The following is a 25,344-nucleotide window of genomic DNA, read 5'->3' on the forward strand; positions in this document are numbered from 1 at the left end:
GTAGACTCTCTTTGATGTATCTCCCCTCTCGGCCAAGTAAATGTTGTTAATCTCAAGCTCAAAGCAGAGTTCAATTGTCTTGTTACCATGAGGCAATTTCTTAGAGCCCTGATGTTATGTGTGCGATAGAAAACAACGAATACTATGCCTCCCATCTTTGCCATGACGCTTTTTGGCATGCTTTCGGTTATTGCAATCATGACAGCTCTAAAGCTATATCATTTATGATCAAACTTCATTTTAAGTTTTTCCCTCATTCTTTGAATCAAAATTAATAATTCAATGAGTATCCCCGCGCCCCCCAATGAATTTGATTTACCCAAGTTAGTATGGCCCCCATGAATCAATTTGATTAAATGAATATTTTAAACTTGAGTTAGCATGGGCCCCCTAATCAATTTGATTAAACTAATGCCTCCCCGCCTTGCCCCGCGAATGCTTCGTCTCTCCTTGGCTCCTTGGTCCACTGAAATTGTAAAATGGTGGTTTTGGGCATGTGAGTTTTTAATGCAAAAAATAAAAATTATAGGTGTTTGAATCATGGTCATATAAATTCTATTATGAGATTTATGAATTTTATGAATGTATGAATATTAAGAGTTCCTGAAAGTTTTCATGACATTACAAAGTTTAACTCTCATGCATTCTTTTTCCCCATATTTGAGCAGGGTTGGAGTTTATGGCCGTGGTCTTGGTGCATAAATTGTTCATCAAGGTTAATTTTTGCATTAATTGCGATAGTTATTATTGTCAATTCAACGTCCTGCAGGCCGATCGAACAATGCCATGGATTTGTTCGATGATTAAATTGCATTGTGAGCTGCATGAAATGTGATGTGCTTTTAGTTTGTTGCACCTGTAGCACTTTCTAATTTTCTTTCTTTTATGCAGGAACAAGATTGGCTACGGTGTACGAGAATGAGGTATTGGTAAAGGTGGATAATTTGCTTGCCTAGGTGAATTTATCTTCAAACTGCAGACTAGACTTGTTGATTCCGTGCTATGTTATCTTTTGTCAACAGGTTTGGGCAGGAGAAGAATACTCGATATATCCCAGGTTATATATGGCCCTTTCTTGAGTCCTCCCTTTAGAGGTTACACTGGAAAAAGTGGATGAGAGAAGGGAAACAAGAAATGGTGTAAAAAAAGAATCGTTAATTTCCTGGCTTGTTAACCATAAAGTACTTTTAGGTTATGCACAATTAAAGCTCAGCTTTACAGACTTGAAGGGATGGGGAAAGGAATAGCACTCTACAGTGTTGGAGGTAAAAGTTTACACACAAGTAGGAGTTGACGGCTACACAGCTCTTCAAAATAATTCTATATTCTAAGGGGGCAAGTTTATTGCACAGCTCTTCATGGTGATTCTACTTTTTCTCTGCCGCGTTGTTGCCAAGTCATTTTGTACTGTCTGGCCTTACTAAGCATGTTCGCTCTTGTATTAAGTCCCATTTGGCAGGCCAGGCCTCATAAGTTTTGATGCCTTAAGGGCCATAAAGGATAGTGATATTGTATCATCCATGAAGAGTGGAAACAATTCTGTTATTTGGAGGTTGCTTGTCCAAATGTGATTACCAGACCGTCAAGTGCCTGTCAATCTCTTTGTCAAAGAAATTTTCAATATGACGAAATCAACGTGGATTTGAGTATGCTCCACTAGCTGGGCCACCGAGGGGAGTTTGATTGGCTTGTGAAGAGTTGGTTGAAGCATGGGAAGGATCAGGACTGCCAATTCATGTTGGTCCAATGATGAGTACGTGTGACAGAGGGTCATGAACCTTTTGGAAGAAGCAGTAGTGTTGATCTAATAATATGCATTCATGAATTGCACCTCGGATTTGGCCTTCCCATAGCTGGCAATGACGACAATTGCACCTCAGATTGCCCATCTAATCATTAATGCACAGAGTTGCACTTATTACAAAAAGCAAAAGGCCATTTTGAAAGAAAAAACTGGGAACAAATTAATCACTATAGTCCTGAACTTGTGCAAGGAGTCCATTTGAATGATAATGTGTATCGCAATCGATAGTGACATCTCTAGGTCGTGTGCAGAAGGAGTAAGGTGAAAGCTAGGGAAGAGAAGTATGTCTAAGGAATGAGGTAGAGTATTGGAAATAAGAGCAAAAGGGTTTGGGTACAAGTGAAGAAACAAAGTTAGAAGAAAGGACAAAAGAAAATAGGGAAACGTAAAAGGGCACAACAAGATGAAAATGTATGTTGTAAACAATAAAGAAGGGAAGAGATTTGTGAGGATGAACAAGGGAGGGGAAGGTAACAGTAAAAGAGTAATAGTTAAAGGGTAATAATGTTTCAAAGAGAATGAGGAGGTAATTGAACATGCAGGTAGACAGCAAATGCAAGAGACTTAGAACAGGAAGGGAAGAGTTAGCGATGCAAACATAAAGCTGAAAATAAAATAAATATAGTATATGAAGTAAGAAGGATGAGGAAATAAAGCTAGAAACCTGGGAACCAGCTTGCACCTTACACAAGGAGGAGCAGGAAATGAGCTGTGATCGAGTCAGAAGACTGAAAGGGAACAAAATTCGCAGAGAGAAGCATGAAAAGGGCTGGCAGCAGAAACATCACTTAGCCATCTGGCAGGATTCAACAAGCAATAAGCAGGCGAAGAAGAGGCTGGGGCATGTATAATTGCACAAACAAACTTGCTGAAGCAGATGATTATGGTAGCCCAGACTCGAGGGGATCAAAAGAGGGAGCGGGAGTGAAATTGGTGGCAGAGAAGTAGTTTTTTGCTGCCTCTAGCAGCAAGGACAGAAAGAAAGGCGAGAACAGTTGTAGGAGCAGTAAGGAGAGGTGATGAAGGGAAGAAGACATTGTGGATGGCAGGCAGAATGAAGGTGACAAGCTGTAATAATGGAAGGGAGGAGGCCTATTCTTGAATTGGAAGTCTTCTCATCCAGTTTGTGCTATTTTTCTGGATCCCTTTGGGTGCACTGGTGTGGCTCAGATTTGTACTACTGGTCACCTTGTAGGATCTGGTGGAGTGTCAATGCTTTTTCCTTCAGAATCATACTTTTCTTCACTCATCAGAATCATACTTCTTGTCGCTTGCTTTGAATCAGCCTTTTTTTGGTCAAAAAACGTCCATGCAAGCATTATACAGAAGCTTTGATAAACTTGCAAAACATACTTTTCCTAGAAGGCATTTGGATTGCCTCAAAAAATCAAAGGAAGTCTTTGGGTTGAGGGTTCTAGCATTCCTCACAATCTTGCAAGTCTGTCCACTCCTTGTCATTTTCAAACAAGCCAACATTACGTTTGCCTCTTTTAGGGTGGATAATGTTTTCTGGCAGCTGGGTATTGTTTGTATATTACAATTTACAATACACTCTTAAGAACTGCATGGTTGTAGATACTGATTATCCATCATCTCTTAATGTAGGCTTGTACAGATTGTGCAAAGAGGGACAGTTGCGTGAAGCAATCCAAATTGTGGATCAAATGGTTAATCAAGGAGCACATGTTCCTGCAGATGTGTTTACGTATCTTGTGCAAGGATGCATAAAAAGTAATGACCTTCTGATAGGTAGGCAAGTGCAATCTATGATAATTGAGAATGACCTTCTGTGGAATATCAAACTTGGCTGTCAGCTCATCCATATGTTTGCCTCATGTGGAAGCATGCCTGAAGCAAATAAAGTTTTTAGCAGTTTACCTGAACGAAATGTGAATGTGTGGGCTGCTATTATCTTGGTGCACACGCAGCATGGTCATGGTGGTCAGGCGATAAGGCTTTATAAGCAGATGCGAAGGTCAGCCATAAAACCAAGCCCATTCACTTTTGTTGCAGTCCTTAAAGCATGTGCTAGTGTAGGGGCACTATATGAGGGCAAGTTGATCCATGCTGACGTCATACAACAAGGGCTAGAGTCCAATCTGTTTGTGGGAAGTACATTAGTTAATATGTATGCCAAATGTGGTAGCCTAGAGCATGCATGCAAAGTTTTCGATAAGATTCTTGATCGAGATGTGGTGTTATGGTCTACAATGATTGCAGGGTATGCCCAACATGGGTGTGGCATGGAGGCTCTCAAATTGTTTACAAATATGCAAGACGAGGGCACAGAACCCAACAAGGCCATATTTCTATGCGTCCTCAAAGCATGCGCATGCATTCCAGCCCTGGATCAGGGCCAGCTGATCCATGCTGAGATTATGAAACGAGGCCTTGAGCTAGATCTTTTTGTTGGAAGTACCCTGGTTGATATGTATGCTAAATGTGGCAGCTTGGACAATGCATGCATGATTTTTAACGATCTGCCTGTACGAAGTGTAGTTTCATGGTCTTCAATGATTGCAGGGTATGTTCAACATGGCCACAGTCAGGAAGCCCTTAAGCTCTTTGAGAAAATGCAAGAGGAGGGCACAATGCCAGACAAAATCACATATACATACATCCTTAAATCATGTGCTAGCATGGGCGTTCTAGATGAGGGGATACGTATACATGCAGATTTATTAAAACAAGGTGTTAAGTTAGACCTTTTTGTTGAAAGTTCTTTGGTTGACATGTATGCCAAATGTGGCAGACTAAAGGATGCACGGAAGATCTTTGACACCTTGCCTATGCGTGACATAGTGGTGTGGTCAGCAATGATTGCAGCCTACACGGATGGTGGGTTTGGCCAGGAAGCTCTTGAACTGTATCAGAAACTGCAACAAGAGAGCATCCAACCAGATAAGGTCATGTTTGGTTGTGTGCTGAAAGCATGTGCCAGCATAGCAGCCCTAGATCAGGGCAGGGTCATTCATGCTGACATCATGAGAAAAGGGCTACAATTAGCCCAATGTGTTGAAAGTGCGTTGGTTGACATGTATGCCAAGTGCGGCAGCTTACAGGATGCACAGGAGGTGTTTGACCAGCTCCAGGTACGAGATGTGGTGACATGGAATACACTTATCACAGGATATGCCAATTGTGGGCATGGTGACGAAGCCCTTCAACTGTTCAATAAAATGCAACAGGGGGGCACACAAGCAGACAAAGTCACGATTGTTGGTGTTCTAAAATCATGCTCCAGCATAGCAGCTCTTGACCAGGGAAATCTGATCCATGATAATGTCATGAAACGAGGGCTAGAGACAGATTTGACTGTTGGAAACGCCTTGGTGGACATGTATGCCAAATGTGGCAGACCAGAAGATGCATGCAGCGTTTTCGATATTATGCCAGCAAGAGACGTGGTATCCTGGTCGAGCATGATTGCTGGGTATGTAGAGCATGGGGATTGTAAGGAAGCCCTCCAATTGTTTAAGAAAATGCAACAAAAGGACATGGAGCCAGATGAGGTTACATTTGTGTGCATTCTCAAAGCATGCGCAAGCATAGCAATGCTAGATCAGGGAGAGCTAATTCATGTTGAACTTATCAAACGAGGGCTTGAGTCAGATCTTTTCATTGGAGGCACACTGGTGGACATGTATGCCAAATGTGGTAGCCTGGAATTCGCATCCAAGGTATTAGATAGCTTGCCAGAGAAAGATGTAGTGTCATGGAATGCAATGATTACAGGATACATGGAATATGGCCATAGTGAGGAAGCCCTCCAACTTTTTGGAAGAATGCAACATGAGGGTACAGAACCGGATGAGGTGACATATATCTGCACCCTGAAAGCATGCTCCAACATAGCAGCAATAGGCTGGGGGAGATCGATGCACTGTGAAATCTTCAACCATGGGTTCGACTCACATATTAGTGTGGGGAACACTCTGGTTAACATGTATACAAAATGTGGCAGCCTAGAAGATGCATGCAAGGTGTTTGAAAACTTGTCGATACGAACTGCAGTGTCGTGGAATGCAATGATTGCAGGATATGGTGAGCATGGACACTGTGATATAGCACAACAATATTTTCTGAGCATGCTACAAGAAGGTATTAGGCCAGATGGTGTGACATTTGTAAGCCTTTTGTCTGCATGTAGCCATGCAGGATTAGTACAAGAGGGTTATCATTATTTAATGTCCATGAGGGAAGATTATGGCCTTACACCGACACCACAACACTATGTCTGTATGGTTGACACTCTAGGCCGTGCAGGATGCTTGAACGAGGCAGAGGACTTAATTTTGAAAATGCCAAACCCTTCTGATCATGTCATATGGATGACTTTATTGGGTTCTTGTGCAAAATATGGCAATGTGGTGATAGGAAGGCGGGCTTTTGATTATGTCATCCAGTGCGATCCTATAAATGCTGCAGGATATGTGCTTATGTCAAATATTTATGCAGGTAGTCACATGTGGGAAGATGCACAAAGACTCCAGGAGTTAAGACGAGCATGCAAAACAGCTGGGAAAGAGCTGGATTGAGATTTAAAGAAAATGCACATGTTAACTTCAGGGAGCTACTGCCAAAGTGATGAGATTAAAATTAACTCAGGCCCTAACAAGAGAGTTAGGATGTGCACTAATGTTCCACCCGGTTGACTGGACGGGCAAGCCAGCTGCATGGTATGAATGTGGAGAGAAGCGAGTTTAGTCTATGCCACATATGCTTTTTAAGATCCTTGCAACCAGGTTATATGAAAGATAACAGGGTGATATATTATATAAAGGGATTCATCATTTCAAGAATAGTGTCCTTCTGGGAATATTGGCATTCCTTGCATTTGAGCACAGGCATTGGGACCAAAAGAAAGATGGGCAAATTTTGAGAATATGTTCCCTGGGATAGCCAGGAAGGAGAGTAACGTCAAATGATGACACCCTCACTGTTCAAGAGCAGGCAAGTTCGTTCTTAAAAAAGCAAATTGTTGGTCCCCGGTGCATGTCCTAGGTGCGTCCAAAGTTTGAACAGATCTGGTGCAATTTTTCTGAGAAATCTCCTCTACTGAGGTGTCCAACATATGTGCCACACACAAGGCTTCCTAATTTTTCGAAATTGAGTACACTTGTAGCAGTCTGGAAAATGTTACGATATGAGTGTTGATTCGAAAGCACGGAGGACACAGGGATTGACTACTGCTTGTAGTCAAGGGTCAAATTTGCTTGTGCTGTCAAATGCCTTGTGTGAGGAAACTCTACTGAGTTGCAGTCTGAAAATGACATATCAATTTTTGTTGAGGGTTTGGCACTTCTAGCGTGAATGTCTGAGGCTCTCTCGCAAGCCCTTCCATTGTCACCAACTGTTATTCCATGGAGAGGAGAACAGAAAAGCAATGGTCTTTTGTTTTAGTAAGTAATGGCGTCAGATATGTCTTCGGATAAGCCAACGGGGAGGTCCATGCCATGCTTGTGAAATGATGGTAGTAGTCTATCCTCACTACTGATGGTGGCATGCCTGCTCTCACTGCAGCACCATGCCTCCCAAGGCTTTGCCAAGGCTCTAGGGCCAGTCAGAAAAAAGCTTATATGGCTCCAAGCCTCCTACTTTGCCCTTGTAACCATTTGCCAAGTCTAACAATGTGGCATATGAGGAATAAGGGGACGAGGCTATCTTGAGCATCTCTTTGGACGTGCCTTAAACTCTAAACAAATCAGCAAAATGGGGTGCATCAATATATCAGGCAACGACACACACTCCATTGTGACAAGCTGAAAATATTTGGTTACTTTGGGGAAAGTCACTGAGAGCCATGTGCTCTAATGTGAAAGCATATTTATCATCACAAGTCTAGGTGCTGTCCAAACGCATGTGCTCTAATGTGAAAGTATATGGAACTCCGCAAGTCTAGGAGCTGTTCAAAAGCATGTGCACAAAAAAAGCTTAAAATTGATGGATTGAGTGACAAATGTTGCAAGCATGAAATTGATATACAATGTTGAAAACGACTCCCCTATTGAAGAGGTCACTAGCGCAACAATAGCAAGGTCTAACCTTGTTATGAATAGTCTAGTAGCTGTCCAGAAGCATGTGCACCAAAGAACTTATAAATTGGTGCACAGAGGATGGCTCCCATGATAAATGTTGCCACGTATGAAATTGAGATAGACTACTCCCCATGCAGAAACATCTCTAGTGCAAGAATAGTGGGGTCATTGAACCTCATCAAGTCTGAAAATCCCAACATGTATGTAATGATGTTGATTGAATGTTATCAATTCTTCCATTGTCAATGTCCGCCCATCTTTGCTAGTCGATTTCGTTGCAACTTTGTTGTTGATACTGAATTACTCCTTTGTCTTTGGCTTATCTTGGATTGACATCAAAATTCTTTTCCACTTTGATGATGGATGTTTGATTGCCTTGAGGTTGGCATTTGGATGACTTTTATGTTGTTCTTCATCAATAATTGTATATTTACTACTAATATGATATCAAGCTTAATACCACAATAAAAGTCCTTGTTTCTCGCCCATTTGTTGCACTTAGGAGAGTCACAAGTACTTTCATTTGGCAAAATTCTAGTCCATAGTTCCTCTCCCTACCGTGCTAGGGTAAGGTTGACCACAATTTGAGTTGTGACTTGCGAGGGTTTAAAGTGAGTTTATTATCCCATGTATTGGGAGAAGGGTTTACCATAACTCCAGGCCAATGAATGTGATTGGAGTGATGAGTGCGATTGCCAAGAATATTGTTTTCCCTGTTTTTTTTTAAAGACTGGTTTCTTTTTCTCATTTTATGCTATATGTTTGAGGTAGGGCTACCAGAGGTCGGATTGTTACATATGTGCAATTAAGTAGATATTGGAAGTGCATCAAGAGAGAACCCTTGGTAGCCAATGCAATATTGCTTAATCTTCGGAAGGAGAATTTTGGAGCACCAAGGCTCCACGATCATGGAGCCTAAGTAGTGGCCTCTACAAAGTCAATTCTTGGTGATGGGAAGATGTTTGAGGATGAGGTGGGTAGCTAATCCAAGAAAGTCATAAGAAATCAAAGCAAAGCTAGCCTAGAATGGATTAAAAGAGACAATAGACCAAGGAGGAAGTAGATGAGCTACCTCACCTCCCAATCCTAGATATCTTTTGCTTCTCCAAAGCAGGTGATAACACCGAACATATGCAAGATTTCTTGTGATATGCATTGGCATGAGCACCCCAAAATTCATTCAAGAGAATTGGGTGAGAAGGTACAAAGACACACTAGTATTAGTAAGAGAGAGCATTTGACAAAAGTAGCAATAGTTTGATGCATAAATTATGAAGGACAAACTTCAAAAGATGAGTTATAAGAGCAGTATGATTGTTGCACTAACTATTTTCTAGACGTGTGCAAACATGCCGTGATCACAAAAACAAGAAAATAAAATAACTCATGAGTGATGATTGCATGTATGGAGGCTCCAAGAGATGCCATCATTAAGTTAGCTATGGTTCAATTTGCATGATGTAGTTTGATTTGCATAATGTGTTTCAATTTGAGCTTGACATGCTAAACTTTGAGTGGGAGGTCAAGAAGAAAGTGTTAGCAAACTTCTAACAATGAATGCAAAGATCATTGTGGATGCATGACATCCACAACAAAGTTATATAACCACACATGAACCACTTGGATGCCCCTTGTTTAGTAAGGTCATCAAGACTCACAACCCAAGGATAGGCCATGCTAATAGGATTTGCCCCTACCAAGCATTGGGTATGGTGTTAGAAAAATGCTTATTTCTCTATTGTCTTACGTTCATGCAAGAGCAATGCACAAGTGAGCTCACACAAGTTTTATGAAGCGTGTTGCCAGGCCAACAACCCCAAAATAATCAAACCAAATCGCGATTAGTGAGGAAGACATCAATGCATGAATCGAGCCAAGGGATAGAGCTCCCCATGGGAAGTTTTCTTATATAAAGTGCCTTGCTAGCCCAAGTACTGCTAGGAAGCCAAGTAGACCTGAGCAATAAGCAATAGTGTACCCATATGTATACACCCCAATATCTCGCCCCCTTTCCTCTCAAGTTTTTACCTTGATCTACTACCCCTTCTCATATCCCTAGGGGGTTCAGAAGTGTGGTAGTGATCTCCAATAAGAGAGCCTAATCTGAGAGTTGTTTCTTCACCAGATCTTTACAAAAAAGAGTGACATCAAGTCAAGTGAAGAAAGAGAGGTTTTAAAAGTCTTTCATCCTTCAGGCATTGCAAACAATGAGCTATGTTGGATAGCCTTAACCTAGCTCAACTCCTCGGCAAGCTTGTGCACGTAAGACGAGGGCTGCTTCCAAGCAAAAAATCATTCTCTCATATTTATTTTGTAAATACTATTTCAATTCATGCGTGCCTCCAATTCCCACCATTTCTCCCTCTTTTCCTCATTTCTATTTCAAGGCTCTCTCTCTCTCTCTCTCTCTCTCTCTCTCTCTCTCTCTCTCAAGTTTGCCCACATTATCGCAATGCAACCAAGAAGCTCCACCCTTGCTCCATCGCCTTCGACTCCTTCTGGGCAGGGCTTATGAATGACAGAAGTCATTCAACGTGTTTAGTTAACCAATACTAGATGAGCGATATTTGAAGCCAATAACATAGTGTTTGCAAAAGGAAGTAGTGAAGATTGAGATGATTCTAATTAGAGGATTAAGCATGAAATTTCCAATGTATTATTTAGAGTGAGCATGGCTCTTCTCAAACACGAGATAATAAAACAGAGCTTTGAACCTAATCCTCATGGAGGGTAAAAATTGGAGAAAACCACAAAAGTCACACCGCGGGCTACCAACCCATTTATGGCTCTATTGGAGGCAAGAAGAGATGCACCAGAATTTCATAGTTTAGAATAATCGACATAGAAGAGCACTTTGCTCGAGCGACCTCTGCAAAATTTTCAACGAGCGTGAATCATTAATGGGCTGCATGAACCATAGTTCAAAAGCAAAACCCGATTTTTGTTTCTCACACAACCCAGGCAACACGAGACATCTCGGAGGAGCTGAGGTGGGCGAACTTCCTACCGCCTGAGCTGCCACTGCTCCTCAGAACCTGGAAATTAAAAAAATAACTTTCTATACATGTCTAGAGTTCATGCTGCCTTGGCACAAAAGTTCTTCTGCATGCATGACTGGCCTTCAAAAAAGGCCCAAATAAGCCCATTCTGTTCACGAACGAGCCTATACTCCTCCGTATAATACTCCGCATTTTGCAGATCGCGCTGCTTCCTGATCTGTTCCCGCCTTCGATCTAGATCTGCCATCCTGCAAAGGCAATGTTCATGCCGCTATAGTTGATAAGTTCAATGTTCATGCCGCATTAGTTAACAAGAAGATTTGGTGCTGCCCGGAAGCATGCCGAGTTCAAGGATCACTTACTCCTTGGCTATGGAAAATCTTGGCAAACTTGCTCTAATCCGCCGTGTATTCGAAAGATTGTCGCAATTCCCAGCGTCTATAGTGGTGCATTTGTCCTCCCTGTCAAGGATGATACAAAGATCAGTTGTGCACGGCAAGAAAACTGTCACAGAGACGCACAGCTACAAGAATCTACCCACAAAGAGAAGCGCAAGAGGGAAACCTTTCGTCTGTGAGCGGCACGTGAGCCAACCAGGAGGCAAATTCGTTCGAGGCATCGTAATCTGAGACCAGATTCGGGGCATCAGGATATCCAGAGGCTTCACGATTCGAGGGGGGCATTCGGCAACCAACAGAAGGGGGAGGGATCTGGCGATGAGATGGGCGTGCCTGGAGCAGAAAACAAAGCCATGAAATCAGGTCAGAACGAGATTCGGGAGAGAGGGGCAATTCAAATTCAGAGACGTGGAGGGTGCAAGGGGGGCTTGAAGGACGTACTCGAGGCAAAATCAAGACGCCGGAGAGGCAGACGGGGAGGCCACTGGATGGGATCATGTTGAGCGAACAATTGGAGGAACAGAGACACAAATCTGGAGGAACAGGGGAAGGCGGGCTGAACTTGAAGATTGGATTCGAAACTGGAGATTTAAATTAGGAGATGGAGGAGGAAGAAGAATCAAGATGGTTTTCTGTTGGTGGACGGCCGTGTTGACTAAAAGTCCTCCGTGTTGTTAGACGCCCACGTTCTGCCGTTTTGTCCTCCGTCCCCAGTTCCTTGGAAGAATCCCACCATTTAATGACTCCTTGCCCGCTAAAGTGGCGGTGAAAAATGCAAACTTGGTTAACTTTGTGCTAAATTTGTCCTCCGTGCTGCACTAATGCTGCTCCATCGCCGTGCCGTCCCCATGCTTGATCAAAATGCCGAACAATCGCTCTCTTCATCGCCCGCTTGTTGTGAGTGCTGCAGCCTGCTGGTTCGCCCCAGGCCCTGAACCCATCCGCCTCATTCCTGAACCCTGATGATCATGATGAGTGCTCTCACCCGTTTTTCAGACGAGTTTCCTGTAAAAAGCAAGCTGCAGAACTTGGAAGTTCGGAGCCGGGGGCCCGGCGGCCGCACCCACCCGCTTTCTTCTGGAAGTTAGGTGTCCTCTTTTCGCCGATCGCAAATTCACCACGCCGGTGACTGGACGATTATCAACTGGCAGGACGTCAGGAAAAACGCAACGGGCCCCAGGACCAGGATCCGGCAACCGAACCTTTCGCGCCACGAACGAGAAGTAGCTTTCCGCATTAACTCTCTCCAGCCGTCCAGGGCCCCCGCGTTGGACTCTGGAGTCTGTGAACAGTGCATTCCCCTCAGTGTTGTGTGCGTATGCACTGTGCACTTCGATCTCAGCTTCGCCAACGGTCCCAAAAATATTTTTGGTTGCACAATGACAAACCTGCAATCTCAAAGTTTTTAGGTTTTTCGATCAACCTTGTCATCACAAACTTGAGATTTTATGATTTGTCCTTGTAACAACGGAAATTTGAGCACTTAACCCACATTAAAATTTTACCATTTGTCATCAAGGCCTTTGAAAACCTGCATCCACATATCCTAACATTTTAAAAAATTTACACTTATGATTGTACACTTTAAAGGAATTGTAGATAATATTGAAGTTATGGAAATGTAAATGGACGTGTTACAAAAGGGAACATAGTTGCTCATACCTTCATGAAAATATAGAAGAAAATACATTGAGGAAAACATGTGGATACATCTTCATTGAAAAAGCACCAAAATAGCTCAAGGATCCATGCTACACTTTCATACCACTTCAGAATATCCATGTCTACACGTTTTTGCTGCATATTGCGCCATAGCTGTATGGCCGGCATAAAATCAAATTCTGCTAGAGCTGGACCTTCAATTGAAATTCTCATAAGACAATCCAATTCCAATCTATTTTTCAACTTGTTTTTAATGATGTTTTGAATGCTAAATCCCCTTTCACGAATAACTATGCTACTGCATTGCAACATTGCAATTTCTGCAACTCGAAGAAGCATGGGATATTTCTCACGTTGCAATTCATTTCTACCAATAAAGCACCACGTATCTTTTAACACTTTGCCTTTCCAATCTGATGTTGCTTGTATTTTGAAAATATGGTACTCCCTCTTCAATGCTCTACCATCAATCAAGCATTCTACTTGTGTGCCATCCAATAATATTGCATCATTTCCAAACTGTTGTACCAACACTCCTAATTCATTTCCTCCATAGCTTTTCAACTCTTGAGTTGAAGGAAATGTGGAGGGTGCAAGGATTTAATGCTCTCCAACACATGATTTTCAGAAAACCGAGATTGCAAGTTACTTTTGACTTCACTACAAAAAGCATGTTGAAATTCAAGAGCTTCAGCGAGATCACTGCCAACAATAACACACCTATCAATTATTTTTTCATAATACATATCTCCTTTCAAAGCCCTACGCATGGTACATAGCCAGCCATCTTGGCCGCCAAACTCGGGAATAGAAGGGAATCCATAACCATCATGACCTTGCATATTTAAATTGGTGTCTTGCGGCCCCATAAACTCCATCTCTAGCAAAGTGATGGTGGAAGCCACAAGGCTAGGAACTATTGTAACTATTAGATATCAATGCTCCACTCTCGTGTAACTACGCAGGAACCAGCTAACTCTACTTGTAAGTCCCCCATATGAGGAGAAGGAATTTGAGTAGCTCGGTTATCTGGTAGGTCCTGGTTTGGACACTAGATGGGGGCCATGTGTGGCCTGATGGCTGGACGACTTCAGATAGAGTTGGCACACCACCAACTAGGCCACATGCATGTTGAGAGTTGTGGTGCCATGAGCACATGTAGAGCAAAGGTATGAGCAAAGGATAAGCTGCCACATGGCATGGAGGAGATATCCCACATGTGAGCAAGCAAATGGATGTAAGTACCCTCACCTATAAAAGGGAGGTTCATTTGAAGGAATATCAATCAAGCACTTTGCACTATCTCAAGATTCTCTTTATGAGTCCAAGCTAATCTATCTTGGAACCTAATTGACTTGAGATACATGTCATGAGCACTCTCTTCATCATGTTTCCACATAGGTTCCATCCACCTTAGAGCACTCCATAGATCCTGAGGCACGCATGTTTTGTCATGGTATCAGAGCATAGGTTTAGCTCTCCTAGTTTAGCTCATTAGTAGTTCTCTAGATTAGTTCTAGAATGTAAGATTAGTTTTAGATCTCGAGAGTTCTTCATTTAGAGAGTTGAGTTCATTGTGAGCTTGAGTGTTTCTTGCTGAAAGAGGAATTTCCGTCCATTCATTTGTCCATGAGAGAGAGATTTAGTTTGTGAGAGTTGCTTCAAGGGTTCAGATTCATAGGGAGAAAGAGTCTCTCTGTTGAAAGAAATATGAGAGAAACACAACACCGAGCTCCCGGTACCTCCATCAAACTAACAGAACAGCATCAACCTCAACTCTAAAGGCGGCCGACATAATAGCAACTCCAACATTGCCTAGCGACTGCCAAGCAAAGCAACAAGCTCCAACGAGCCGCCATCAAGCAACAAAATCAGCTCATCTCCAACGACTCTGAAGCAAGCCAACAGCGTCTTCTACAACCGCTTCTTATAGCCACGCTCCATCGCCTCGACTAAGGTTGCCTCTGCAAACCTTCTACGGCTTCCGTTTGGTGTGTATCCCCTCAGCACCTCTAGACAACTCAACGACCAGCTGGTTGGGGTAAGGCTCTATGGAGAGAGCGCCGATTGACTGCAAGTGAGCACCTTCATAGCCATAGCCTATGCGGCCACCTCCATAGCTCGTCAAATGGGATTGCGCTCACAGGCAGACCCGAGACTCCTACGACTTCTCCAGGAGCCAAGTCTGCAAACAAGGCAGCATAGCTGTGATGGAGCTTAAAGTCCACACTCAATCGGCTTCTGCAAACAGCTAGCCAGCCAACGGGCTCTCTCAACATGCCATAGCTAGTGCAGTCGATCGGCCAACGGCTCCACAACATACTTTGATGCTCCAAGACGCTCCAATGAGACCGAGCAGCCCGTCGACTCTCTCAGGCCAACACCGAATATCTCCAACCTGTAGTAGCAGACATATCCAATGATGCCGCCCGCTGAAACGACCTTCACTCCACGGCTTCTCTCAAGGAGTTCTCAGCGCTCCTCGCAGCTCCCACAACACCAATAAACTCCGAAAAAGCCAGTGGCTCTTGCATCCTTACCAAAGCGCCGTTGTCATCACGCTTCAGGTCTTAGAGATAGTCTACATTGCTTAACGTTTCCCACAAAATGCCACGTGGCAGATAAGAAATGACTAGGGTTATTGAAAGCAGCCAAGGTTAGTTTATGGTTAGGTTGAATTACATGGTTTAGATGGACCATGATAAAGTTAAAGTAACCTTGAGTTAACTTGTTTGGGTCAAAAGATTGCCACATGGCATAGGGTCACCTCAGCACAGTAACCCCTTGCCAAGCACAGTCGTGCAAGCAACATGTGAACAGCCAAGCCACATCATCAAAGGCCCCTCTTCTTCACAAAAGCTTCCACAAGCCATAACTTGCAATCCAGGAAGAATTTGCACACGCTCCGAAAAAGAAAAGTGATCGTCTTTTCAAGCTCTACGCGCTTGTCATGTCAGAATCATTGTATGCAATTAGACACTGCCAATATTGAAAGAATTCAATTGGTAGGACCTTTGCAACAAATGGAAAAGCAAAGCATGAATGCAAACATCGATGTAAAAAGCAAGCCGAAAGCACAAGTGCATGAGATGACCATAGCAGAAAGCATGGCATCCACACATAAAGCATCAAGGCATATGGTAGAACAAAGCATCATGCAGGTAGCTACACCAAGCAAAGAAGCAAACGAGTCGTCATCAAGCCATGAGCCAAAAGATGACATAAATGGAATGTATTGAGAAATAAAAACCTTGCCAACCTTGCCTATATTTTGTAAAACAAGCCTGACCACCTGAGAGTAGCTATGAAAGCACCCAGGGGAGGTATTGACATGTAGAAGCCACACTTGACCACCTTAAGTAGCATGCATGCACTAAGGGGAGGTGATGGATTTGTAACTCACATCTGACCACCTTGCAGTAGCCAAAGGATTATGGCACCAAGGGGAGGTGTTGAGAGTTGTGGTGCCATGAGCACATGTAGAGCAAAGGTATGAGCAAAGGATAAGCTGCCACATGGCATGGAGGAGATATCCCACATGTGAGCAAGCAAATGGATGTAAGTACCCTCACCTATAAAAGGGAGGTTCATTTGAAGGAATATCAATCAAGCACTTTGCACTATCTCAAGATTCTCTTTATGAGTCCAAGCTAATCTATCTTGGAACCTAATTGACTTGAGATACATGTCATGAGCACTCTCTTCATCATGTTTCCACATAGGTTCCATCCACCTTAGAGCACTCCATAGATCCTGAGGCACGCATGTTTTGTCAATGCAAGTGCAAGAAGGCATCCCTTGACTGACCACACTGAGGGTAGACAGAGCATTTCCCGGGGCAGTCCACTCTCGGGTTGCGGGGCTCGTTTGAAGCCTCAGATGATCCCGGATGGCTCTGGGCCGAACGAAGGTCAGTTGCTCTGTTTTGCACACCGGTTCTATCGTATGGTCAGTGGCCTATTTTGGAACCGACCCCCAGTCGATCGTTTTGGACGGACTGGGTCGGTCGCCCAATTGAGCCTAACTGACTACGACTGGTGGCTATATAAGAGCAAGCCCGTGAAGCCCATTTCATCACTGGCTATAGCAACCCTGATTCCTTAGCATCCAGTCTCCGTCTTCTACTGTTTCTAGCATGCCATCAAAGCTTCTTTCACACGAGCGCACAGTTGGGAGGCAGCGCCATCTATTGTATCAGTTCTACATCAATCAAATTTTTTATTCTCCATACTATCTTGTTTTCTCTCTTACGTACGAGATCCTGTTATCTGTTGAGCACAGACGTTGTATTATTTTCTTACATGGTATCAGAGCCTAGACTCTAGCAAGAAGATTTGGTAGTGTGTTTTCTGTTTGCGAGCAGATTGTGAGAGATGGCCCAGCCCGCAAGACTGTGAATCGCATCGTTCAGCGAAAGTGGAAAGTTGGACGACTCTAACTATCCACTTTGGAAGTTCAAGATGAAGACCATCCTTAGTGCATATGAGCTTTGGGACACTGCTACTGGGGTGGACGTGAGGCTGGTTACGAGACCGGATCTGCCAATGCAAGAGAACAGATAGTACCAACTGCGGATGAGATTCTCACATGGACAAGAAGAAATGCAGATGCACTCTGTTCTATTGTCTGTAGTGTTAGTGATTCTGTCATGGCATTAATTCAACATGTCACCACAGTGGAGGAGGCATGGACGGTCTTGAAAAATCAGTACGAGACCACGAAACAGATGCGGATTCAGAATTTGGAGACTCAACTCGTGAATGAGAAGTTGTCTGAGTCTGAAGCAGCAGAGAAGTTCATCACTAGGGTGAAGAATCTGCACGATCAGATGACTGCGATTGGCATCACCTCACCAGTGAGAATCTAGCACGAAGGTGCATACGGATTCTCCCACCAAAGTACGACGGTCTTGTTATAGCACTGAATATACAAAACAGAAATCTGCCCCTCAACTTTGAGGATTTCAGCGCGAAGCTTCTGGAGGAGGAGATGCGTCAAAAGACGAGAACTGGAGAAGATTCGGCTTTTTGGACCAGATCAAAGAAAGGTAAGGGTAAGGACTCTAGTAACCCATCTTCTTCTGATGATAAAAAGAGAAAGAAGAAGACCAAGTGCTTCTATTGCAACAAGGCAGGGCACAAGTAGAATGAGTGCTGAAAGAAGATTGCAGACGAGAAGAATGGAGTAAAGAAAGAGTCTAGCAACAGCGCGCAAGCAGTACCAGTAGAGCTGTTCATCGTAATTGAGGAGATTTGCATGGAGACTGTTCATATACCTGTGGATGAACCATGGATCATTGACAGTGGTGCATCGTGCCACATGACCAGTCAGAAGAATTGGTATACCTCTCTATAGCCGGTAGGGAATGACATCCTGGCAGCAGTCAGCAATGATGCAAAATGTCCAGCAAAAGGAAAAGGTACGATTGCTCTCAAGTCAGATGGAATTGTAAAACAGTTGTTTAATGTTCTTTATGTGCCAAATATCAAGAGGAAGTTGTTGTCCATTTCCGTGATCACGGATCGAGACCTCAAAGTGCAATTCGATAAGAATGGTGCACATATTCTGGATCTTCAAGGAAAGGTCATTGGTAAAGGTACACGGCGCAACAACATATACGAACTCTCAACTTTCAGTGCTCGAGCGGATGTGAAGAACACTAAGCTGTGGCATGAGAGGTTTGGTCATCTAAACCTTAGTTCTTTGAAGGAGATGCATAAAAGTGGAATGATTGCAGACCTACTAGAAATTTCAGATTTGCTCGATGTATGTGAAGCTTGCATGATGGGCAAGCAACATCGGCATCCCTTTCCTAAAGAGGCCAGCATGGCAAAGGCTCCTCTAGAGCTCATTCACACGGACCTCTATGGAAAGATGGAGACGGAAGCTTTGGGTGGTTCCTACTACTTCATGACGCTGATCGACGACTACAATAGAAGGATATGGATATACTTCCTGAAGACTAAAGACAAGGCTTTTAGTAGGTTCAAGGAATGGCATGTAATGGTCGAGAAAGAAACTGGGAGGAAGGTGAAGAAGTTGAGATCAGACAGAGGTGGAGAGTTCACATCAATTGAATTCAAAAGTTACTACAAAAGTCACGGAATCAAGAGGCAGAAACCCCCGCACATACATCACAGCAAAATGGAGTAGCAGAATGCAAGATGCGCGTCATTTGCGAAATGGGCTGGAGTATGATGAAAGGGAAAGATTTGCCAAAGGCTTTCTGGGCTGAAGCATGTAACACTGCAGTTTACATCCTGAATCGTAGCTACACGAAGGCTGTGAACGGGATGGCTCCACTGCAAGCCTTTTCTGCTAAGAAACCTTCTGCTTTGATGACAGAAGTGATCCATGCTGATGAACCCAAGTGTCTTGTAGGAACATGCATAATATCTCACTTTGGGGCTCAATGTTCATTTCACTTTGGTGTTCATGGATGTGAAATCTGCCTTTCTGAATGGAGATCTCAAGGAGGAGGTATACATGGAAAAACCACCAGGTTTTGAGATCCCCGGTTTAGAATTTAAATTCTACAAACTAAAGAAAGCACTTTACAGGCTGAAACAGGCCCCATGAGCGTGGTACTAGCGAATTGATGCCTACTTTCTGCAAAACGGGTTCAGGAGGACCCCATCTAATGCAAATTTGTATATCTTCAGAGAAGGAGGCAGGTGTATGATCGTGGTCCTTTATGTGGATGACCTTGTCATAACAGGGAACCATGAAGAGAAGATATCCAAACGAAGCATTTGCTAGGAAGAGAGTTTGAAATGACAGACCTCAGACTGATGCATTTCTATTTGGGGATTGAAGTTTGGCAGGAGCCGAAACAGATCTTCATTTCACAGCTGAAGTATGCTGGAGAGATACTGAAGGCATTTGGCATGGCTGAGTGCAAGACAGGTTGCTACCTCTATGGAGGTTGACGCGAAGCTCTCAAACGAGGATTCATCACCACTGGTGGACGAAGTGAAGTACAAAAGGCTTGTGGGTAGCTTGATTTACCTGTGCAACACACGGCCGAACATCAGTTTTGCGACTGGTGTACTAAGCTGGCTTTCCAATAAGCCCCGGGAGAACCATTGGAGGGCAAGGATGCGGGTGTTGAAATACATCAAAGGCACACCTGATTATGGCATCACCTATACCAAGGGCAACATCTTGACCGGATTCTATGACTCGGATTGGGCAGCAGACGTGGAGAGCAGGAGATCAGTGACAGGATACTGTTTCTCACTTGGATCTGGAGTTGTGTCATGGGTCAGCAAGAAGCAACCCACAGTTGCTCTTTCTTCTACCGAGGCCGAGTACAAATCTGCATGCTTTGCTTCTTGCGAGGCAGTGTGGTTGAGGAGGATTTTGGGGGACATGGGTGCAGTGCAGAACAAGCCTACGCAATTATCATGTGACAATCAGAGTTGCATGGTGGCGATTGCAAAGAACCCGGTGTTCCACGCTCACACAAAACACATTGAGATTCAATATCACTTTTTATTCGAGCTCATCATGGATGGAGAGATCGACTTGGTGTACTGTCCAACTACAGAGAATGCTGCGAACATCTTCACGAAGGCTCTTGGAAGAGACTTGCTAGAGAGGCATCTTCATCGACTTGGCATTGGGCCGAAAAAGGAAGTTCACTTGCGGGTGGACATTGAGGAGGGGTGTTAGATATCAATGCTCCACTCTCCTGTAACTACGCGGGAACCAACTAACTCTACTTGTAAGCCCCCCATATGAGGAGAAGGCATTTGGGTAGCTCGGTTATCCTGTAGGTCCTAGTTTGGACAACAGATGGAGGCCATGTGTGGCCTGATGGCTGGATGGCTTTAGATAGAGTTGGCACACCGCCAATTAAGCTACATGCAAGTGCGGGAAGGCATCCCTTGACTGATCGCACTAAGCGTAGATGGAGCATTTCCCGAGGAAGCCCACTCTCGAGTTGCGAGGCCTGTTTGGAGCCTCAGATGATCTCAGATGGCTCTGGGCCGAACGGAGGTTAGTTGCTCTGTTTGCGCACTGGTTCTATCGTATGGTCGGTGGCCTATTTTGGGACCGCAGTCGACCGTTTTGGGTGGACTGGGTCGGTCACCCAATTGAGCCTAACCGACTACGACTGGTGGCTATATAAGAGCAAGCCCGTGAAGCCCATTTCATCACTGGCTACAACAACCCTGATTCCTTAACATCCAGCCTCCGTCTTCTACTGTTTCCAACACGCCATCGAAGCTTCTTTCACAGGAGCGCATAGTTGGGAGGCAGCGCTATCTATTGTATCAGTTCTATAGTAATCAAATTTTCGATTCTCCATACTATCTTGTTTTCTCTCTTGCATGCGAGATCCTGTTATCTGTTGAGCACAGATGTTCTATTATTTTCTTACAGTAACATCCACATAATACTTTTGAAAGGCATATGACAAGCTTGCAAGATGATCCATCACGTCACCCAAGAAATAAACTTGAAGTTTGAAACCAATTTAAACAATCTTGCATTCTCCTCTTGTAAGCATACCAAAAGTGGCTCATACATTTCACATATCTTGGAAATTATCTTAAACCTACTCAACCATCTCATCTTGTGTATTTTCTCCAACCTCAAGCTAGGACAATCAAGATGAAGAGCCAATCCAGCAATCTCATTTAACACAGAATCCACATGTTGTGCATCAGCATTATGTTTGAAAGTGTCGGACACACATAAGTGAGTTCGGTGTGCAACACAATGAAGCGATGTCAAGAAAGGACTCCTCTTCTTTAACAATGCAGCCAATCCATTTGTAGAACCAACCGTCACTGATGCACCATCAAATCCAAAGCTGACCATTTTCCTCTCATCTATATCATATTCTCTAAAGAGCTTTATTATTACAATTTCCAAACCCCTAGCTATCCTGTCATGCACTTCAAGTAATCCCAAGAAAGAAATATGAGGCTCATGATCATAGATATAAGTAGCATACACAATCAAATGCTCCACAACTGAGATATCTATAGACTCATCAACTAAGAGACCGAAAAAATGGCGATTTATTCAGCGTCTCTATTGTAGTATTTAAAATGGACTGATTGATGTAAATAGCAAATGAAGTTGCAACTTTCTCATTCGGGTATAAATCTCTAGGAACCAAAACACACCCACACAAGTGCAATAAATCCAGAATTGCAGAAAATTTCAAAAATGCCATGTTTTCCTTAGCAACATGATAAGAAGCTCAAAACAAATTTAAAATTCCTGCATCAACATCACCTAGTTGCCATTGTATTCCTTCATGTAATGCTTTCTTTCCATAGTTTAGTGCATATGAAGCCCACTTGTGTTGTTTTGAAGAGGCATGGCATCTAATGGCACCACACTGAATATTCACGGATCTGCAAGTGCCAAACTCACTTACATTTCTCATTTTTTGGCATGTAGTACAAAAGATGCATCCAAGCTTTCTATTGAAAAATGCGCATTCAAAAGAGATCGCCCATGAATCACTCCAAGATAAACATGCATTTTTAATTCTAGAGACCTCATCTTCTTTACTTGGGCTTGGTATCTCTTCTACATCTAAGTCACATGTGACTTGAGAGGATGATGCTACATCTGACAAGGATTTTCTTGCTCTCTTTCTTTTCATTGGAGATATCACTCTTGTCAATCTGGGAAAAGCAAAAAGAGTTGTTGCCTTTGACTCATGCTTAGTCCAAAATCTGTATATATTAAATACAATGAAAGTTTAGAGATATTCCTCACACAAACTAGTAAGAAAGCCCATTATATATTATATTTTAATATGCTACATTAAGAAGAATGGAAAAAGCTATGTAAGAACAGAAAGACAGAAGACAACATGCGATGAAAGAACAGAAATACTGTAGATGCGTAGCAACTTGAGCTCAAATAAAAAATCATGGATGTAGTGTTCCAATTACACTCAAAAGCAAAGATCTGATCTGAGACCGGTAGGAGAACAAGAGTCCAAACCTCAAAAAACTACATCGTAAAATTTGAAGGGAAAAAATCTTACCTGGCATTCAAGCAAAACTCCAAATGATGCTCTACGACCACCAAAGACTAGACCCAAGTGGACATTGCTACTGAAACAAAGATAACAGAGTAAATAAAATAGCTTCATCTTAGAAAGACAAAGAAAAATGCCATTTTTCCTACTAGCTCATTACCAGGCAGCTTCATAAACGTTATGGAGACCAAAACAAATACAACAGGAAGCATTATGGCAAGGGGTCCCTTTGGAACCTACGGCTTTGTTCAACCTTCAGCCATAATAAGGAAGGTCACATCAACTCACCTCTAAGCAGGGTGCCAATGAAGAAGTTACTGAGGAAGTGAAGGACGTCCTTCCGAGTTTACATGCGTGCCATCTGCACCAAGATCGAAAGATTTGAGCGATCCTCTCCAAAATTGTGAGGAACTTGACACCTCATTATATGAGAAAGTGTGGCAAGTGAAACCAAGAAATAGAAAAGCGATATGTTGTAACTTCGACGGCCTTCATAAGATGAATATCATCCTGTAAGCAAGGCACTCATAGTGTTACTTGGAGGATTTCATTTCTTGTTGCGAGCTGGGCATCTAAAAGTGAATGCGTAGCAGTAGCTTATAACACGTAGATCAATTTTGTGATACTGGTCGCATCCGAGATTTGGGACTGTATTGTCCTCTATGGCCCCTGAGTATGAAAACATTGCAAGCGTGGTTAGTTACAATTGTGTCGAGATGAATAATCCGGTTGCGATGCTACAAGTAACCTGTGTTTGGTACTGGATTTGTGGCGAATGTATCCCAAATGCTCAAACTTCAGCCTAAACCGTGGAGTTCACCTTTGATCTGCCAATAGCCGAAAGGTAGTGAAGGAAATATTGACAATCTATGAGCGATGGATTGAGCAAATTTGTGTGCAATGTGTGTCGTGTGTCTGTATTGTATGTGTACGAGTAAAGAACAAAAAGTTGTGTAGAAAGGTAGCGGGAGTAAGCAAGCTGAACTAAGCGTCTCCTAATATTTGAGACCTTGATGGAGAAGGGAAGTGCCACCAGCGGAGGCTGCTGAAGCAGAGAAGGTCGAAGATGAAGAGGATGAAAAGCCGAGCCCCAAGAAGGCCAAGATAGAGGAGAAGGATGCAACAAAGCGAGGTAGGCAAGGAAGGAAAAGCAAGGGAGGTAGGGTGCAGCAAAGGTAGGAAAGGCAAGGCGGCCATGAAACTTTGTTGCTGGGAAGAAGGGTGCCAAGGCTACATCTATGGAGCCTAAAGAAGACCATGAGAATGGGTCTGTTCTAGCTTCTAAATCTTCAATAGTGATCATAATCGAGGAGTAGACTTAAGAGAAGATCTGGTTTAGAGGTGGCTTGGCCAACGGTGGCAAAGCTGTGGGGGTTAAAGGTCACTGTGCCTTAACCCCAGTTATGTACAATACTCAAACACATATATAAATGAATGAAAAAGAAGATTAGGGTGGTTCTGCACCCACCAAAACTTGTGTGGCTCTCTGTCTCTCTCTCTCCTTCCATTCTTGCTTACGTTGAGAGCACTCTCAACTGGTATCAGAGCTCGGGTGATCTAGCTGAGCGTGCGTGAATGCTTGGAAGCTCAGCAGCTCTGTGGGAGGAAGGAGAAGCTTTGTGGGAAGCTTTGTGGGTGACTTTACTTGCATCCGATTGTGCAGAGACCTTGGAGGAACCTTTGGAAAAGTCACTTTGGCTTTACGAAGTGGTTTTGAGAGCCTGTTAAGAGCTTTCAAAGAAAAAGTCGTTTTTTGAGCTTTTCCCTGTTCCGTTCGATGACAGAGACTCCGTATTGACTTGTGGAGGCAACTATTGCTTGCTTTTGGTGTCCACATTACTTCAGGAGCTTGGAAACACCTTCATTCTTGAATCTGAGATCATTTCAGTGGATTTCTGACTCACTGTGTCAATTCCTGCGTTTTTTGCCCGGGTGTTGGAACTCAAGTTTGGAGCAACCATTTGCAGATCTGTCAGTTCCGGTGGACTCAGGAGGTCCTAAAACTTCTATGTTGCTCATCATTCGCACTCCGGTGGAGTTTACAGATAGCTCTGTTTCCAAAAACGTTTTTCAGTCCGTGTGTTGGACCCAGTGATTGAGGCCACGGTTTCCAAAACCGTCTGTCCCATTGCGTTCCGGACGCCCAAAAACCCCTACCTATCAGTTCTTGTGTGATTCGGTGGAGGATTTTCAGAGTTATAAATCTCTGTGTATTCGATTTCGTCTCTCTGTTATGCATTTTTCATGCTAAGGTTTTGAAACCTTAGATTTATGCCACATGGCAGTGGATAAGTGTTGACTTCCATTTCTCACTCATCGGTTGGGATTTTGGAGTTCTGGCAAAAGAGAGATATTTGCAGATTTTCTTGCTGAGTCCGATTATGCAATGGCGCCCATGTTTTGAAGCATCTCAGGTTCTATTTTCAGTAGC

General features: G+C 43.3%; 2 protein-coding genes and 1 long non-coding RNA gene across 5 annotated transcripts; 1 reads left to right on the forward strand and 2 right to left on the reverse strand.

The window, feature by feature from the left end:
- The first annotated feature begins 592 nt into the window (after window positions 1-592).
- On the forward strand, window positions 593-7,962 carry LOC147885483 (pentatricopeptide repeat-containing protein At3g09040, mitochondrial-like). 3 transcript variants are annotated; one of them, XM_087396797.1, is made up of 5 exons: window positions 593-715; window positions 892-923; window positions 1,023-1,057; window positions 3,410-3,779; window positions 4,025-4,304. In XM_087396797.1, the coding sequence occupies exons 1-5, from the start codon at window positions 680-682 to the stop codon at window positions 4,176-4,178; spliced, it is 627 nt and encodes a 208-aa protein (XP_087252923.1). In that variant the 5' UTR covers window positions 593-679; the 3' UTR covers window positions 4,179-4,304. The 3 variants fall into 3 exon arrangements, with proteins under 3 accessions (XP_087252923.1, XP_087252922.1, XP_087252921.1); XM_087396796.1 differs by lacking the exons at window positions 593-715; window positions 892-923; window positions 1,023-1,057 and having other exon boundaries at window positions 3,536-3,553; window positions 3,733-3,779; window positions 4,025-7,962; XM_087396795.1 differs by lacking the exons at window positions 593-715; window positions 892-923; window positions 1,023-1,057 and having other exon boundaries at window positions 3,682-3,779; window positions 4,025-7,962.
- A 2,590-nt stretch (window positions 7,963-10,552) lies between these two features.
- LOC147885484 (uncharacterized) lies at window positions 10,553-12,194 on the reverse strand. The gene is made up of 4 exons (XM_087396718.1): window positions 11,681-12,194; window positions 11,406-11,572; window positions 11,204-11,302; window positions 10,553-11,089 (listed from the first exon to the last, which is right to left on the reverse strand). The coding sequence occupies exons 1-4, from the start codon at window positions 11,735-11,737 to the stop codon at window positions 10,918-10,920; spliced, it is 495 nt and encodes a 164-aa protein (XP_087252844.1). The 5' UTR covers window positions 11,738-12,194; the 3' UTR covers window positions 10,553-10,917.
- An 11,343-nt stretch (window positions 12,195-23,537) lies between these two features.
- Window positions 23,538-24,206, reverse strand: LOC147885485 (uncharacterized). Its single transcript, XR_015543507.1, has 3 exons — window positions 23,923-24,206; window positions 23,675-23,740; window positions 23,538-23,582 (listed from the first exon to the last, which is right to left on the reverse strand). It is a non-coding gene; the product is annotated as an uncharacterized LOC147885485 (long non-coding RNA).
- Between the last annotated feature and the right edge of the window lie 1,138 nt (window positions 24,207-25,344).

The sequence above is a fragment of the Dipteris shenzhenensis genome, chromosome 25 (assembly GCF_047967505.1).
Source record: "Dipteris shenzhenensis isolate YYH24624 ecotype China chromosome 25, Dip_SZ_1.0, whole genome shotgun sequence".
Taxonomy (NCBI): domain Eukaryota; kingdom Viridiplantae; phylum Streptophyta; class Polypodiopsida; order Gleicheniales; family Dipteridaceae; genus Dipteris; species Dipteris shenzhenensis.